Source organism: Polistes dominula, unplaced genomic scaffold, assembly GCF_049000335.1.
Source record: "Polistes dominula isolate Pdom_NZ unplaced genomic scaffold, Pdom_raw_medaka contig_20, whole genome shotgun sequence".
In the NCBI taxonomy this organism is placed as follows: Eukaryota; Metazoa; Arthropoda; class Insecta; order Hymenoptera; family Vespidae; genus Polistes; species Polistes dominula.
The window spans coordinates 1083198-1098874 of record NW_028301147.1 but is presented as its reverse complement, the minus strand read 5'-3'; the positions used below and the strand labels follow the sequence as shown (position 1 = coordinate 1098874).

Genomic DNA, 15677 nt, shown 5'->3' with positions numbered 1-15677 from the left:
TCTATTTTACCTCTAACCCCAATACTTTGCAAAATTTCCTAAAAAAAAAAATAAAATAAAATAGTTAATATATATTTTGTAAATCTAATATTTCTATAATAAATTCTAATATTTATCATGAAACAATTTAACAAATAAAAGAATCAATTTAATATCAAACAAGAAAAATAATAAAAATCCCTAAAGTATTCTCTGTTACACAGAATATTTCCCAAAGTATGTGTAACTTTATATTTGAAAAAAAAAAAAAAAAAACACACTAATGTAAATTCATACACGTCTACCTGTTTCTAAATTTTTTTTTCTCCTACCTTTTTTTTTCTTTTATTTCGTTGGTCGTCGGATAAAAAAAAAAAAAAAAAAAAAAAAAAAATCCCAAACACCATATTTAATTAAATTCGTAAATAATGAATAGAGTACGCGCATTCTTCTCTCGCATAGTTTCTCGATGATATTTGCCGTATTAAAAAGTTCCCTCTACGTTTACAGGGTTGGGGGGATAGGAACCTACCCCCGTATTTATCGATTCTATTTTCTTATCTGATTTTTTTTGTTATCCTTATAAAAAAAAGATTTGTAAAATTCACCCCCATCCACCTCCCCCCTCCCCCCGCTTGTACCCTTCAGTCATTTCTTCTTCTTCTTCTTCTTCTTCTTCTTCTTCTTCTTCTTCTTCTTCTTCTTCGTTTTTATTTTTTTTTTTTTATTCATATTTATATGAAAAATAATATCTTTCGGGGTCAATTTTTTTTTTAACGAGACTGTATTTTACAGACACACACACACACATAAATTCATATAAACTTCTACGGTATGAATTTAAAACGAAATTATACGAACATGTCACGCACGTGATTAAGTTTGTGTGTGTGTGTTTTTTTTTTTACACCCGAAAAGTATTCTAATTAAATTAGAAATTATTTTCAAATAACTTTGTGAAACTCGTTTGTTTCACAGAATTCATCACAAATTATTGATTAAATCTTTTTTTTTTTTTTTATTCAGTTAATTTCTTTTTTTCTTGCTTGTTAGTTATGTCTCTTTGAAGTTTTTCATTTTGTAACTTTTTCGAAATTAAAATGGTCGTATAAATCGATTGACCGTATTTTAAGTAAAAAAAAAAAAAAAATAAAAAAGTAATCAAAGACCATTTCATATTTTTCCCCCAGAGATTACTAGACTCAAATTATTGAGTTGTTTGGAAAGTAATTTTGTTTTTTCTTGACACAATAAAGCTCATTAGTTGATGCAATCGAGCAAATAGCAAAACGTAAGATTGGTGAGATAACGTTAAATTTATCAAATTCAACTATTTCAGCCAACTTCAAGGACCAAGGTTTAATCTGAAAGCGTTCTTCTGAAAGTCTTCATTTTCACACACAAAAAAAAACACACACACACACAAAATCACTTTCCGAACAACCCAAATAGTATCATATTTTCAATGATATATTTTTCTGTTTCAATCTTTTTTACCAATCATTTCTATAATCTTCACAATTCACAATCCTTTGTAATTTTTAGGTTAGTTCAAACCACATTTCATTGCAAAATTATAATTATTTTTTACAATCACATGTTATTATTTCTTTATTAATTTATAAAGATTATTATTAATTATTGTTGTTTTTTTTTCTGATTGTAACAGAAAGCCTTCCTGCAAAGCAGATCAATCTCATTGGTTGACATGTACATTGATAATTCTGAACCAAGTGAAAGTGTTGGACAAATACACTTTAGCCTTGAATACAACTTCCAGAAAACAACCCTCATTTTAAACATCATACAGGTTGGTATATTCAATATTTATTCAAAAAATATTCATTCAATATAACATTTTATTCTATGCTAATGATTAAATGACCTTAATTACTATTTTGTGTGTTTGTATTTGAGGTTATGTTTCATTTCTTTGATTTAATTTATGGAAGGTAGAGGTAAGACAGTAACATCTCTTATGCGAGAAAATGTGACAAAGTATTCAACCTTTTCTATAAATAATAATTCAAAAACCTTCCAGAATGGCGCTGGTGTAGACAAAAGGTATGACATGAATGTAGCAATTGTAAACGAATTGAAGTATGCCGAGTTATGTAATAATGTAATAAATATAACCTTAAAGAATTATTATGAGAAAAGGTGTTAGCTAAAGTGATTTTATTTACGTGAACTGTAAATAGTACGTTTATTAATTTTTTATCATTTAATTTTATGAAAAAAGTATGTGAATAACAAAAAGCAGCTATGGGTACAATTTGTGTTGTGAAATTTGTGTTCCATGTTTATTTCTCAATCCTACTCTAATAATATTTGGCGCTTTTTTTAAAATTTACCCTGAAGCTACTGTGGCGCCACCCTAATTGAATACATTTCGACGGACACTTTTCATATACAGAGATGTTACTCCTTACCTCTACCTTTCCTAAATAAAATGTAGATGTTTCTTTTTAGATTGAAATTTGACATAACCTCGAAAATGTAATTCAGAGGGGGTTGAAATTTTCTTTAAATCAAAATTACGAGAATGAAATTGCAAGAAAAAAAAAAACAACAACAACATAAAAAAGGAAATTACTTTGGAAAAAAGTTTTTTTTTTTTTTTACAGTGATACACACTCAGATAGGTTTTCAAAACTTTTTAGTATCAACTTGGAAACAATTTTTTTTTTCTTTTTTCGAGCAAAACCCACCCTTCTATTTTCTCTTTTTCTTTTTTTTTTTTATCGATGTAGTTTAAAAAAGTTTTCAGAAAATAAAAGAATAGAAGAAGAAAATAAAAATAACAAAAGTATTATTACACGTTAAAAATTTTTATCAACTGAATGCTATTTATATTCGTTCAACTGTAAAACTCATTAAATATCCAATAATAACGCAATTATAGAATATACAAAATAATGTTCCAAAGTATGACGTGGAATAAAAATAAATGACTTTGCAATATGCGATAAATAAATAAATAAATAAATAAATAAAAAAAAAAAAAAACAACCGAAATTTTTATCATAATTGTTGCATTACTTGGCATGAATTTAAAAAAAAAAAAAAAAAGGAAAAAGTCATACTAATTATTATCGTAAAAAAAAAACAACAACAACAACGAAATATTAAAATACATACAAAAGTAATATTAATTGTTAAATGTAAAATGAATAAAAAAAAAAAAATATAAAAAAACGATAATTATATAAAAAAAAAAAAAAAAAACTCGTGAATAATAGAAAGGTGTAATATTCTTCTTGGAAATATACGAACAATGTTATCGTCACTCGTATGTTAATGATTTTCTAATTTAAATTTACCGATAAATGTATGCGTATGTGTGTGTGTGTATGTGTGTGTATGTGTGAATGTGTAAAAGAGAGAGAGAGAGAGAGAGAGAGAGAGAGAGAGAAAGAAGGTAACAACACACATGAATAAAGTTAGAATCGATTCGTTTACGACTTACGTCATATCGGACATCTGCATAACGGGTCTCATTTGAAAGGCGCCGATAAACAATCAGATAAACAGCATTTTGCAATTTCCTCAAACGTTACTATATAATATACACTGACAATATATAATATGTATTATATGCATCATCACTAAACAATATTGCAAGTTAAAATTATCCTTTAAACATTGTTTGTTATCTCTTGTTCTATTATCTTTCCTATGATCGAATTGTCAAAGTAAAATTAAACTTTTACATTAATGCAATGTATGTTCGATCGATTATTATTATTATTATTATTATTATTATTATTCAATGAGATAGGACAAATATTTAATAAATAATGTATATATATATAATGTATTTTGTATAATTTATATTTTGTATTTTTTATAGAAAGAAAAAAGAAAAGAAATAATTTATTATACGTGAGAAATTTAATTTTTTTTAGAATAGTTAATAGTAAAAGTAAAATTATTATTAATTAATAATATGTGTATAATGTATTTTTATAGTGTTTTTGTTTTATATATTATTCTACAAAATTTTTATATATTACTTTATTTTTAAATATTATTATATATAATATTTTATAGAAAAAAAACACACACACACACACACAAAAACAAGAAATAACTAATATTAAATATTTATTTTTTGGAATGATTGATAGTAAAATAAAAATTAATATTATTAAAATTTTATATATATATATATATATATATATATATATAATAATATATTTTTATAATTTATATTTTATAATATTTTATACACATATTTATATAAAAAAAAAAAAAAAAATAAGTAGCAATTTATATACATCAAATATTTAATTTTTTAAATGACAGATAATAAGAAAACAAGAAACTTTAATAAATTTATTTAATTATTTTCTATCTTTATCGAAATCACATTTATGATATATCCAAAATTCACATTAATTCATGTAAATCTCTCTCTCTCTCTCTCTCTCTCTCTCTCTGTGTTTTCCTCTCTCTTTCTCTCTCTTTCTCTTTCTATAGTTTGGTTTTCGAAAATTTATTACCATTATCGACGTTTAAACTCTAGCAAGCACGTTAAATATCACGATCAGCAGAAACTAGAATGAGATAAGTTCTAACTGTTTCCTACTCTCTCTCTCTCTCTCTCTCTCTTTCTCTCTAACTTTATTTCTTTTGCTGAATTGCTTCATGTCGAACGAAAGAGAAAGAGAGAGAGAGAGAGAGTGAAAGAGAGAGAGTCAGCAAGATCTGTCGTCAACATTTTCGTTCCTGTCGAATGGAAATATCGACAACGACTACGACGTCTTTCACATTTCCAATCATGTTATGACATTTTATGGTAATTTTCACATTTAATTTTGCAAAAGAAAAGAAAAGAAATGAGAAAAAATTCCAATAAGCTAATAAATTTCTTTTTTTTCTTCTTTTCTTTTTCTTATATTTTCATTTTCATCCTTGATAAATTATACATACGTTTAATTACTTTTCAAATAATTATTTTGATTAAATCAGTAATTTAAATGAAAGGTCTAGGTATATACCTATGTTTTATTAATTAATAGAAAAATAATTAATATATTGCGGTTAAGGGGTTGAATTAATACAAGGATTATATTAAAATTAAAAAATAAAAGAGACGTCGTGTGTGGGTTGATATAGAAAAAGTTTTCAACTACTTTTTATGGAAAAATATTTTCATATTTAAAAGAAACTCTTTTATATACATATATATGTATATAAATGTATAAATGCAACTAATGAGAGTGTGTACGAGTTTTGAAAAGAAAAAAATTGTCCCGTACCTTTTGAATATACATTAAATAATTTACAGTATGTATATATGTATATTTTATGTAAATAAATAGTCAATGTGAAATATTGATAAATAATAAACCTGATGCAAAGTTACACTTTATTGCAAATATTTGTATTAATATTTGATTTCACTGTAAGCTTATTTAATTAATATATGTACATTTATTTAATATAATAAAATAACATATATACATAATATATTTTAATTAAAATAATATTAAAATAATTATTAATAATATTATAATAAATTAAAAATAGTATATTTATATAAATGAAAATAATATTTTCCATAGAAATCAATTCTGTCTTTATGCTATCTTTAATACTATCTTATTTAAGTTAGCAGTTTGTTTAAAAGAATTTAAAAAATAAATAAGAAAAATAAAATCCCTAGAATAATACTGACCTACTACAATACAAAAAAAAAAAAAACAATAAAAAAAATAATATTATTCATAGAAAGATTATAATTCGTCTTTTTTTCTTTTTTTTTTTTCCTATCTTTGGTAAAGAAAGATAAGAAAAATATTTTTGATTTACGTATACCTTTTTCCTATGGTAAAAAAAAAAAAGGAAAAAAAGAAAATATCAGAGAGAAGAGAGAGAGAGAGGGACTGGAGTGGAAAGAGAGAGATAGGGTGGGTTAGAAAAATGTATATTGGAAAATGTTCGACATAAAGAAAGATAAATTGGCGATCGTGTCGTCGCGTATGACTATAGTAGATGTTGGAAATATAATAAACGATGAGAAAAGGGCCCCACTTTCACATACACACGATTCAAATCATTTCCTCTTTATTTCTTCCCCACCACCATTATTATTATTATTAATTGGCATTAAAAACTAGAAAGTTCATTGCTGGAAATACGCAAATCTCGTCACTGTTCTCATCCCTGAGCGATCCTCGTAGCCCATTCTCCTCCCATCTACCTTCTCCCATCTACGTCTCAGTCTACCCAGTGATCTTTTCCCATTCGGTATACCCAGCAGTATTTTATGCACCCTTTGATCCACCCCCATGCACGTCAAGTGACCTACCCATCTTAATCGGCGTGATTTGACGACGTTAATGATGTCCAGTTTTATTGTACACTCAATGTACTTCCACGTTATGGGGTTTTCTTCATTCACCCAATTCCTCATCGCATTTTGCATCGAACAACTTTATTTTCTCAAACCCATAATTTCTTGTCATCCCATAACGTAAGTTGACCACGTTTCGGTACCATAAAGGACTACCGGTAGGATGATTGTCCTGTGTATTCTGATTTTCAAGCACCTAGATAGCAAAAATCGCGGAGCTGAGTAATTTATTAACATTACGTAAATTGTTTCTTTTCTTAAATTCTTCGTTTATTTCATACCCATTATTTTCCATTACCCATTCTAATTTTCTGATAGAAACTAACTTAATTATGTTACATCATCACGAGTTATTCTACTATTATATTGGATATTATTTAATAATAAAGTAGATGTGTTATCACGATGAAACGTTTATAATAATGAACGAATGAGTATGTGTGTGTGTGTGTGTGTGTGTGTGTGTGTGTGTGTGTGTGTGAGAGAGAGAGAGATGGAATGATGATTATCAACGCTGACGTTACAACGTTTCGATAGATATATTCAACGTTCGATTGATTAATTCATCGAATGACTGCGATTTCCTCCTCACTACCCTCTTCCCCATCCTTCACCCTCAACTCCTCTTCGTGCTTGTCATAATATACTTACTTTATTACGAATGGATAATTAAAACGTACGAATTATCGGATGAGTAAGATAATTGATTATCTCGCATTTGTGATGTATGTTGTTCATTTGAAATATGTTTGCAATGGATCGGATTTACAAGCTTAACATAACTCATAGTAAACGTGTAATTTATTTAACGTATGTATATGTGTTTGTATGTGTGTGTGTGTGTGTGTGTATCGTTGAACGAGTTTTAAATATGATAACAAGAGAAAAAAGAATAGATGTGTGCAGATCACACACGATAGAAGTGAAGCCTTTAAAGAAAACCAAGCTTCAAGACGCGAATATCGAAATAATTGAATTGTAATACAGTGCCATCTATTGAAAGAACTTTACAGAACCTAGATAAACCTCTAAATAAAAATCTTTAAATTAGTAATAAAACATAATAGAAAAAACTAAGTTTCGAGAGAATGAGAGTATTCTCTTCTTATTTAGTATCGCAACCGTTTCATCGCCACCCACCGCTCCGTTACATAGCCGCCTACCGCTTCGTTACATTTTTTCAAATCACACCCATTCTAATGAAGTTTTCATTTCGAAAAAATCGCTTCAAAAAATTGTGCTATGTGCTAAGTTGGAAAAAAATCACTGAGTGAAATAAAAATAAATTTCATTAAGATAAGTTTGAGTAGTTTCGAAATTATTATTGGACAAACATATTGTGACACTGAATTTGATTAATTAAATAATGATTTTTGTTTCATCAATTTCACGTTCATCCAATTCACGATTTTCAAATCACTCTGATTCTAAAGCAATGTTCACTTGAAAATAAATGATAGGAAGGAAGAATAAAAAAAATAACACGTTGCTAAAAGCTTTTGTACAACAATCGGAAAGAAGTATCTTCGAGTTAGAGTAAATCATTTTTCTCTTTTATGTAAGTGAGGAAGGGTGTAAAAGGGTGTAGTAAAGGGTGGAACAGAGGGAAATGCACTTTCATTGACGGTCAGGATTTTATTCTCGTTGTAATCGCGTTAAAAAAGTTTTTTTGCAGAAAAACATTTTGCCACTGATGAAAAAATATCGTTTTGTTTTCTGCAAAATAACGTTCACGGAGTTTTATCTTAAGAAAAAGAAAGAGAGAGAAAGAAATAGTGAGAGAGAGTGAGAGAGAGAGAGAGAGAGAGAGAGAAGAGAGAGAGAAAGATATTCTGTTAGTTTACTTTAATAAATCTGAAAGATAAATCATTTAACATGAGTTAATGCTCGTATTTTGTGTTACATTTTATTATTCTTTTTTTTTTTTTTACTATCTACAAAGTAAGATTTATTTCTACAGGATATGGAAACTTACTAGTATCGTTTAAATTAAGGTTAACACAAAATAAAATTGTTCTTTAATAATTTTTAACAATAATAACAATACTATAATAATCTATATAGGATCTTTAAATAGTTGTTTCAATAATTTAATCAAATTCTTCGCAAAAAGTTAGATTTCATTCAACTTTATATTTTTTTTTTTTTTTTTTTTGAAAGTTTCGTTGTTGTTAGAAATTTCAATTTATAATAAATAGAAAGAAAAAATTATTTTTATATTGAAAATAAAGAATTAAAGGTTTAACAATAATATATAAATATATATATATAGGATTTTCAATAAATTGTTTCAATAATTTAATTAAATTCTTTGGAAAAAAAAAAAGAAGTTTTATCATTTCATTTTTCTTTATATTGTTTTTAGTTTCAAAAGTTTCATTGATGTTAGAAATTTTCAATGTATAATAAATAGAACGAGAAATTATTTTTCCCCATTGCGAAAATAAAGAAATATAACAAAACTTAATATAGCTTTTTTTTTTTTCTTTTCTTTTTTTGTCAAGAAAGAAAATCGTAATAGAAATGAGAAAAACAATCTTTCAAAAGTGGCAACGTTTGTGCACGTGCGTTGAATTCACAGAATAAAAGTTTGAAGAGAGAGAGAGAGAGAGTAACTGCTGTTATCGATTTTTTTTATTTCTAAAGGTATGAAACACGTTTCAAAAAAATGAAAAAAAAAAATAAAAAAATAAAACCTTGACGTTACTTTCGAACAAAAATTCTCTCTAGGAAAATAAACTAGGGAATAACGAATGATCAATTTCAACAAAAAAAAAAAAAAATAAAAACGTATTTTATCGATTTCAATTTATTTGATCTCTTTCTGATTTATTTTCTAGAAAAAATCAAATCAAATAAAATAAAAGGTAAAATGATATCATAGAAAGATGTAAACGTGTTTTTTTTTTTTTTTTTTTTTTTTTTTTAATGAAATGGATTACTAAAGTACTTTTGTTTCTTTTTTCTAGGGTAAGGATTTACCTGCTAAGGATTTATCTGGTACTTCAGATCCATATGTACGTGTTACGTTACTTCCTGATAAAAAACATCGTCTTCAAACAAACATAAAAAGACGCACGTTGAATCCAAAATGGAACGAGACGCTTTACTTCGAAGGTAAATTATTTTCTTTGTGTGTTTTTATTTATATTAATTAAAAAAGTTCACATGAAATAATTCTATCGCTCATTCAATGTATATTATATATATTTTTTTTTTTTTATATATATATATATATTTCGTATATTAATTATCTAATTAACATATATAAATCAAATGACAAAAAGAGACATAAATCAAATATTTAAAAAAAATGAAAAAAAAAAAAAAAGGTGTGCATCGTCAGTTTTAAACGACGTTTTTTTTCTCTCTCTCTCTCTCTTTCTTTCTCACATAAATTAATCATACGTGTAAATAATTTAAACGTCGAAAGTGGTATTGGAAAACGTAAAAAAAAAAAAAAGAAAAAAAAAATAATAACAATGTATCCTGTTGTCGGTTTTATTTTTTATTTGCCATTTTTTTTTTTTTTTTTTTTTTTTTTTTTACTATCACTCATTTTTTATTCAATATGCACACACGAAAAATCAACGAACGTGTTGAATGATTTACAATCCGGTAGTATCACGTTGAAATTGTAAATTGTAATTAATCGTATAAGTCAATGATACGAAAGTGAAATTATTTTGGTATCGACAAATGTTTCTTCTTTATTTTTTTTATTTTTTTTTTATTTTTTTTTTAATAAAAATCAATTGTAACCTCGTCGTGTGTGTCATAAACCAACGAATATATTTTTTTATTGAAAATAAATATAATAAATATATGTTTTAATTTGCAGGTTTTCCAATTCAAAAGTTGCAAAGCAGAGTATTGCATCTTCACGTTTTTGATTACGATCGTTTCTCGAGGGACGATTCTATAGGAGAAATTTTTCTACCACTTTGTCAGGTAATTTAGAATTGCATACACGTTACATATATATATATATATATTATACTAGGGGTGCCCCACCACGCGTTGCTGTGGCTCACAATCAGTCCAATACACACGTATTTAAGTCAATTTATAATTATTGCGATTATAAATTAAGATATAAACTATCCTATCTTTCAAGTTGCATGAAACTATACACAGTGTGCAAAATTTTATTCAATTCAGTTCACTAGTTTAGGAGTCCATTGCAAACAAACAACGTGACACATAATTTATATATATATATATATATATATATTAAAGAAAATTGATATTTTAAAATAAATTCTTATAAATGTATGTAAAACCTTTTAATATTTTATTGATATAACATTGACACTGTTATCTATTTGTTCGTTAAAATATATTGTTTAACTATATGAAAAACAAAAAACAAAATTAAAAGAAATTATTTTAAAATATCAATTTAAGAATATAACCACAATATGAACGATAAAACGTAGTATCATGTTAATACCATAGCAAATTAATTCGAGAATCATGCTTACACATATCGAGTATATATATATATATATATATATGTATGTGTTGACAAGGACACAGCACATAGCAATGATTATTCCCATTTCTGAGTACACATTCATTTCCCAAGAGTAAATCACGATTGTGTCTATCTTCTCATCTTTCATGGATCGAATAACGTCAATAGAAATAGACATACATTCAACCTACAAATGTATAACCAACGTAAATAAACGACAATACATACATATGATTTCTCATAGCATACATATATATACATATATACACACGTATATCTCTTAGTATATATTTCTCGTATTTCTCTTAAATATTCATATTCCCCATATTATGTAACACACACGTAATAACACATTTGTGTGTATACACTGTATATAATCTTTTATCTTTTTATTTATATTCGTATATATTATTTATAATAAAATAAAGATGTTATGTGATTTTTGTAGGTTGATTTATCAGAAAAACCATCATTTTGGAAAGCACTTAAACCACCGGCCAAAGACAAGTGCGGTGAACTTTTATGTTCATTGTCTTATCATCCAAGTAATTCAGTATTAACGTTGTCTCTGTTAAAAGCTAGAAATCTCAAGGCCAAAGACATTAATGGAAAATCAGGTAACAAAAATCATTTTCCTTTATTTTATCATTAAATAATTATTTTAATAATGTATAATAAAATATAAAATATTATAAAATATGTATAATAAAAATTATTAGAAAATTATTGTAATAATTAAAAATTAATGATAAAATTATAAAATAATTATAATAAATATTTATAATTTATTATAAAAATTTTTCACTACTATTATCAAATGATATTCTTCATATTTTCACGAGTTTAATAATCAATGATAAGAATGATTTATAAAAACACTGAATACGTGTTACGTGTCACACTCGTGAAAATGAAATGACTTGAGAAAAATAGTTCGATTGATTAATTATTATTATTATTATTAAAAAAAATGATTATATATTTCAGATCCTTATGTTAAAGTTTGGTTACAATTTGGTGATAAGAGAATCGAGAAACGTAAGACACCTATATTCAAATGTACTTTGAATCCTGTATTCAACGAAACATTTGCATTCAATGTACCATGGGAAAAGATCAGAGAATGTTCTCTGGATGTTATGGTCATGGACTTTGACAATATAGGACGTAATGAGCTTATTGGTCGTATACAGCTCGCAGGTAAATTAGGTAAACTTTAGAAGTTTAGTTAATACACAGATGTTATATAATTCATGAATGATATGTTATACGTAATGTTGTATAAACTTAATATGTGTTTAATCATAATTCAAATAGTTTTAATTTAAATTTTTTTCATAAAAATATTAAATATATTGTTATTAACAAAGTATTGTTTTTAATATTAAAATTATATTTTTGTTTTAATTTTATTCCATTTGTTTATAAATAAAAATTGAATTCAGTATCTTTGAAAAAAAAAGGATAATATCATTGCATGAATATTTTTTTTTATAAATAATAAATCAAATATTATTTATAACAAATTTTTTTTTAATTTATTAATAATTAATTTTATAAATAATTGATTATTTATTTAAAATATATAATTTTGTTTAATAATCAATTCAATCATGATCGTTAATATTACATTTAATAATGATTATATTAATTCGACAAATAACAATGAAAAATTAATTTTCATATCTTTTAACATTTCCATCACAAAATATAATATTAAATAAAAATAAAATTGTTTATAATAATTTTTATTTTTATAGGAAAAAATGGTAGTGGGGCAAGTGAGACGAAACATTGGCAAGATATGATAACGAAACCTAAACAAACGGTAATACAATGGCATCGTTTAAAACCCGAATAAAAATTTTTTCACGTGAAACAAAATAAGGAGAGGGAGGAAGAGGAAGATGAAGACGATGATGATGATGATGATGATGATAAAGATAAAATAATGATGATGATGATGATGATCAATGCCGATTTTACGTTTTACGAATACACGTATTCGGCCTCCTACGAGAAATTATTATTCGTACGAAAGGAATATCGTTCAAGAATTACGACGATTATTATAAAAATAATACATGACGAAAAAAAAGGCTTGGAAGAATTAACTATGACGAAAACTGTGACGACGATGATGATAATGATGATGATGATGAGCGCGTTTTGATCGATCGTTTCATATTGAAAAGTTATCTCGACAAAATAATCAACAAAATCGTCGACAAAAAATAGAATGACGTTATTGTTACTAATTAAAACAACAAAAAAGATATATTTATATGTGTGTGTGTGTGTTGGTAATTATAACAGTGAAAAGATTACAAGTAAATCAAAGACAAAAAATTCATTTCATGATTTATTTGTATATTATGATCAAAACAATGATTAATATTACAAATATCAATCTGAAAATCAAATTTATACCAATTTGTTGACTTTTATTCACCGTTTACAATTACCAACACATTTATATATAAATATACACAGAATACATACATACGTATACGTATACAAACACATTTAAGATTATGTACATGCAAATAGAAACATATAAATATACATAAATACATACATACATACATATACACACACACACGCGTACAAGTTTTCACAACAATTATATCATATGTATACTACGTAATGGAATGATGAAGAAGAAAAAAAACGAACAGAAAGACTAAAAGCATTTACCTCCTTCCACCAGCCCCCACCCCCCACCCCCACCCCCCACTTGATAAGAGAGAAAGAGAAAGAAATAAAAAAATAAGGGTGAATGTATTATAAAAATCTGTGAAGGGGTGTTGTGGGGGAGGAAAACATATATCGAATGCTTTTATTTTGTGTTCTTTATGCGTGCGTGTGTGTCTGTTGCTGCTGCTGCTGCTGCTGTTGTTGCTGCTGCTACTGTTGCTGTTGTGTTGTTTAATTGTATGAAAATAGAAAATGATAAATAGAGAAGAAAAAAAACAAACAAACAAAAACAAAAACAAAAATGAAACGATCCTTAAATTGTGATCATTTAAGAATGAAATTAAAAAAAAAATCATTGAAGAAGTGATCATTAAAAATTGACAAAAATGGGTCACGTGACTATTGCCACGTGTAAAATTTGAATGAAAAATGAAAATGAAATTAAAAATTGGAGGAGGAGGAGGAGGAGGGGGAGCGGAGAGTAAAGGGGAGGATTGGTTAAAAATGAGATTTAGTAAAAAGCTGTTATTATCTTTCTCAGAATTGTTGTTGATCGATTTTGTATTTTCGAAAGTACCGTCAGTAATTTAAACAAAAAACAAAAAAAAAACAAAACAAAGCGAATATATACGTGCTCGTAATCCATTTCCCTTTTCCTAATGCCAGTTCGAATCCTTGTTCTTGTTACCTACTTTATTCCACCTAATCCAACCCCCTTTTAATATAGTAGTAATTATACTATACCTAATTACCTAACCTAGCTGAAATTATATTATATATATATTATATATATATTATATAATATGTATAATGAGAGAGGTAGTTTTTAACGCTAAGGTAATTTTGATATATGAATAATACATTTTTGCTGCCGAGCGAGTAATTTTTGTAAACGCGCGGATTTCCATTTCCCCCCCCTCACTCCTTTTCCCCCACCTTTAACTCTTCTCCCACCACTGAGATTATCTTTGTACACTTATCTACTGATTTGATTAATTCTACATGTTTCGTTGATTTGATTTTTTTGATATTTTTGTTTTGTTTGTTCTTGTTTTTTTTTTTTTTTTTTTTTTTTTGATCATTTTTAGCTACATTAAATAAAATGACAAAAATGATCGTAGAGAGAAACAATTTTGAGAAATGTTAGGTTAAAATGGGTATAATAAATTAAATATATATATATATTTTTTTTTTTTAATAATAATTTTGATTTAATTGTATTATTCATTATCGATTGATTTTGTTTTGTATATTTTTTCTTTTTTAATTATGCAATTTATTTTTAAATGTAAATCTCGTAAAGTGTTGTTCAATTAAAAGAAATACGATTGATTGTAAAATAACCACTTGCCGTTATTCAAAATTGTAGTTTAAAAAGAAAAATGAAATCAATAAATATCTACGATTAGCGATGAAACGAGAGAGAGAGAGAGAGAGAGAGAGAGAGAGAGAGAGAGAGAAGTCTCGTTTTCATTTTTTTTTAAATTCGTTCGAATAAAAAATAAAAGAAAAACACAATGAAATAATAAAATTGTCAACTAGTAAGCCTATCGCAGTAGAGTATAACAACCAACAAAAATGTAAGAAATGAAAGAGAAAGAGAGAAAGAGAGAGAGAGAGAGAGTGAGATAGAAAAAGAAATTAAAAAAAAAAAAAAATAAAAGAGAGAAAGATATTTTTAACGAGAAAACTTTTGTATCGAAACCGGGCGCGTGATTTCTCGGCTAGAAATTGAAAACAGTGGAAGGGGTTGGATTTGGAATTAAAGGGGATGAGTTAGAGAAACTTTTTGTGATTGGTAAAAAATAATGGAAAAAGACAAAAAATCTAAAATTGTGATCGGTGTACATTATACACACTTATTAAAAAAAAAAAAAACAAAAGAAATGAAAAAAGTATGAGACGAATGAAAATGAAAAGAGAAAGAAATGGAGGAGCTACGTAAGAAAGGTAAAAAAAAAAATACAAAAATTTATTGTTAAATTATACACATGATATATATAGTCTGCTGTTGTTAACAATAATGTTAGATAAAAAAAAAAAAAAAAAAAAAAAAAAGAATAACAAAGAAATCTTCCCAGTCGAATAAGATTCGATCGCGTATAATAACAAGAAAATTATTGCTTGGTAAATCGAAGCTCGCTTATTGTTTTTTCAAAGTTT

The 15677-nt window shown here is 26.2% G+C and overlaps 1 protein-coding gene across 7 annotated transcripts in view; it reads left to right on the top strand.

Annotated features, from left to right (window-relative positions):
* The window catches only part of Syt7 (Synaptotagmin 7), a 176496-nt gene extending 160910 nt beyond the window's left edge, over nucleotides 1-15586 (top strand). For 6 of the 7 annotated variants that reach the window (XM_089177089.1, XM_089177091.1, XM_089177090.1 and 3 more), the window contains 6 exons: nucleotides 1649-1789; nucleotides 9310-9457; nucleotides 10182-10291; nucleotides 11266-11434; nucleotides 11805-12026; nucleotides 12578-15586. In XM_089177089.1, the coding sequence (XP_089033215.1) occupies nucleotides 1649-1789; nucleotides 9310-9457; nucleotides 10182-10291; nucleotides 11266-11434; nucleotides 11805-12026; nucleotides 12578-12678 (891 nt within the window). In that variant the 3' untranslated portion in view covers nucleotides 12679-15586. The remainder of the gene's footprint in view (nucleotides 1-1648; nucleotides 1790-9309; nucleotides 9458-10181; nucleotides 10292-11265; nucleotides 11435-11804; nucleotides 12027-12577) is intronic. The other variant, XM_089177088.1, reaches the window with a different exon arrangement.
* Nucleotides 15587-15677: the final 91 nt, after the last annotated feature.